General features: G+C 32.1%; 1 protein-coding gene across 2 annotated transcripts; it reads right to left on the bottom strand.

Annotated features, from left to right (window-relative positions):
• Nucleotides 1–9: 9 nt before the first annotated feature.
• On the bottom strand, nt 10–2116 carry LOC105460609 (uncharacterized protein DDB_G0286447-like). 2 transcript variants are annotated; one of them, XM_011707097.1, is made up of 4 exons: nt 1997–2116; nt 1239–1922; nt 1067–1166; nt 10–915 (listed from the first exon to the last, which is right to left on the bottom strand). In XM_011707097.1, exons 2-3 carry the CDS (start codon nt 1912–1914, stop codon nt 1096–1098), a joined length of 747 nt encoding a protein of 248 aa, XP_011705399.1. In that variant the 5' UTR covers nt 1915–1922; nt 1997–2116; the 3' UTR covers nt 10–915; nt 1067–1095. The 2 variants fall into 2 exon arrangements, with proteins under 2 accessions (XP_011705399.1, XP_011705398.1); XM_011707096.1 differs by having other exon boundaries at nt 1239–1918.
• Between the last annotated feature and the right edge of the window lie 6 nt (nt 2117–2122).

The following is a 2122-nucleotide window of genomic DNA, read 5'->3' as shown; positions in this document are numbered from 1 at the left end:
ACAAAATAATAAGTGTAAAGAAATATATTTGTGAAAATACTCATGATGTAAGAAAACATACATAATGAAAATACCTACTGCACTAGCTTCAAAAATTAAAGTAAAGTCAAATGACTCAAGAGAGGATATAGCCATTTGTACATACTTGGTCACATCAAGTCACATTGTCATAACCAAACAGTGGATGCTTTTCAGCAAGAGTTACTTACCTGTTAAAAAAATCGATAGAAAACGATAGAAACTGATAGGATCTGCCATATAATTTATCGTGTTTTATTGTATCGATCGTAGTTCATAACTATGATTAAAAACGATTATATCGTTTGTTTTTATCGTTTTCTATGGATGTTTTTTTAACAGGAATATCAAAGTCACCCTGTTTTTGTTTTTCTTAATATCTGTAAAAGACAGAATGGTTCCTGTCGATATGTGCGTGTTTCTTGCTGGAAAGTTTCCTATAGTATTTAAATATTACTGAAATAAATGTATCATTTTTTAGCAGAACGCTAATAGAAGCATATATAATGATAATTATTGACAATAATGTTAATTTTTCTATAGTTAACATAAACAGTTCACTTGCAGAAGAATTAGAGATTGAAAAATTTTCTCATAACAAATGAGTTGTCGTTTATTATATTAAACACTGTAACTTGCGTTACTTATTAGAATACAATAACTATAAAATAGTATTAATTAATTATCGAATCGCTTTGTTCAAACGGAAATCTGTTATCGTTTCATAAGGCAGAAGTCAAGTCTTACAGATATAAAAGCCGTATTGATACTGCTGCGTTCTAATTAAGCTTTTTACAACTCTAATTGTTATAAACTGTACATTATTTATTAATATTATTTGGAAAAAATTCATTTGTCAGTCCATCACCCTATCTGGACATTTAGTCCTCGTATGACCTGTCAAAGAATAGTACAAAATTAAAAAAATATATTACATGTAACTTGAATATATATAATATTGAATATTATTGAAAACAATAAAATTGTTACTATTAAAAAAAAGAAAGACAGAAGGAAAAGAAAAGATTATAATAAAAAAATTCTTTACCTTTCATTCGCCAGATATCGGCGCTGTTATCAAGCCCACAAGAAAAAGTTGCAACGGTATGGATCTTCCCGCCGTTTAGCGCATTTGTAAAACGCACGTCCTGGAATTACGAATGTTATATTCGAAAACGACTTACGCGACAAATTGCATTTATATGCAGTTGGCCACTCACCTTGATTTGGTCCTTCTTTTTTAGTTACATATGTGGTCACAGGTTTCCGACATTTACACATAACAATCTCATCATTGTTATCATTACTAGTATTAGATGTATTGTTCACGTTGCGAGAGTTTCCAGGCGCAGACTGATCTAATTTGGTTACTGACCTGTTGACATCATCCGAAGTAACTGGAAAAGCATCATTTTCCTTAATGTTCGATACTGTATTTGCGACATTTGGCTTGTTTAATCCACTCGGCTTAGAAACATTAGAATTCTGGCATTGTGCATTTTCGGATGTGCCAGAAGTTCCGGCCGTCAAGTTGTCATCGTCGTTATCTCGAGTAGACTCCGTTCTACTAGTGGTTGGTCGGATACTTTGCAGTTGAGGCGTAATCGAAGTAGAAGCGACACTATTATTCTTATCCAATTCTGACTGCATCAAATGTTGCTCATCGCACTTCTCTAATCTCACGTCTAATTTCTCTATTTTTTCTTTCAATTTATTACTTTCCGTTTTCCATTCTTCCTCTTTAAACTCCATTTTATTTTCTAATTTCTCTATTTTTTCTTTTAATTCATTTCTTTCCTTTTTCCAGTCTTCCTCTTTAAAAAACATTTCCTCTGTTAAATCCTCCCTCTCCTTTCTTATTTTCCGTTGTTGATTCAAACGTCTTAATGGATCCATCTTCCTATCTTACCAATATAATCTTATTTACCGCGAATATTCTTCTTCCTATATTATTTGTATATACTTTCGCCTCTCTCACCTTATTTCCTCCCTTTTTCTCGTTTCTTCTGCTTTTTTTCACCCTTGTTGCTCTCTTCTTTCACCTATAGATTCACTCTTTATATACCTATAGACTCACTCCAACAACTTATATCCCGCTAAAAAT

Source organism: Wasmannia auropunctata, unplaced genomic scaffold (genome assembly GCF_000956235.1).
Source record: "Wasmannia auropunctata unplaced genomic scaffold, wasmannia.A_1.0 LD318735.1, whole genome shotgun sequence".
In the NCBI taxonomy this organism is placed as follows: domain Eukaryota; kingdom Metazoa; phylum Arthropoda; class Insecta; order Hymenoptera; family Formicidae; genus Wasmannia; species Wasmannia auropunctata.
The sequence above is the reverse complement of the archived record's forward strand: the minus strand, read 5'-3'. Positions and strand labels throughout refer to the sequence as shown.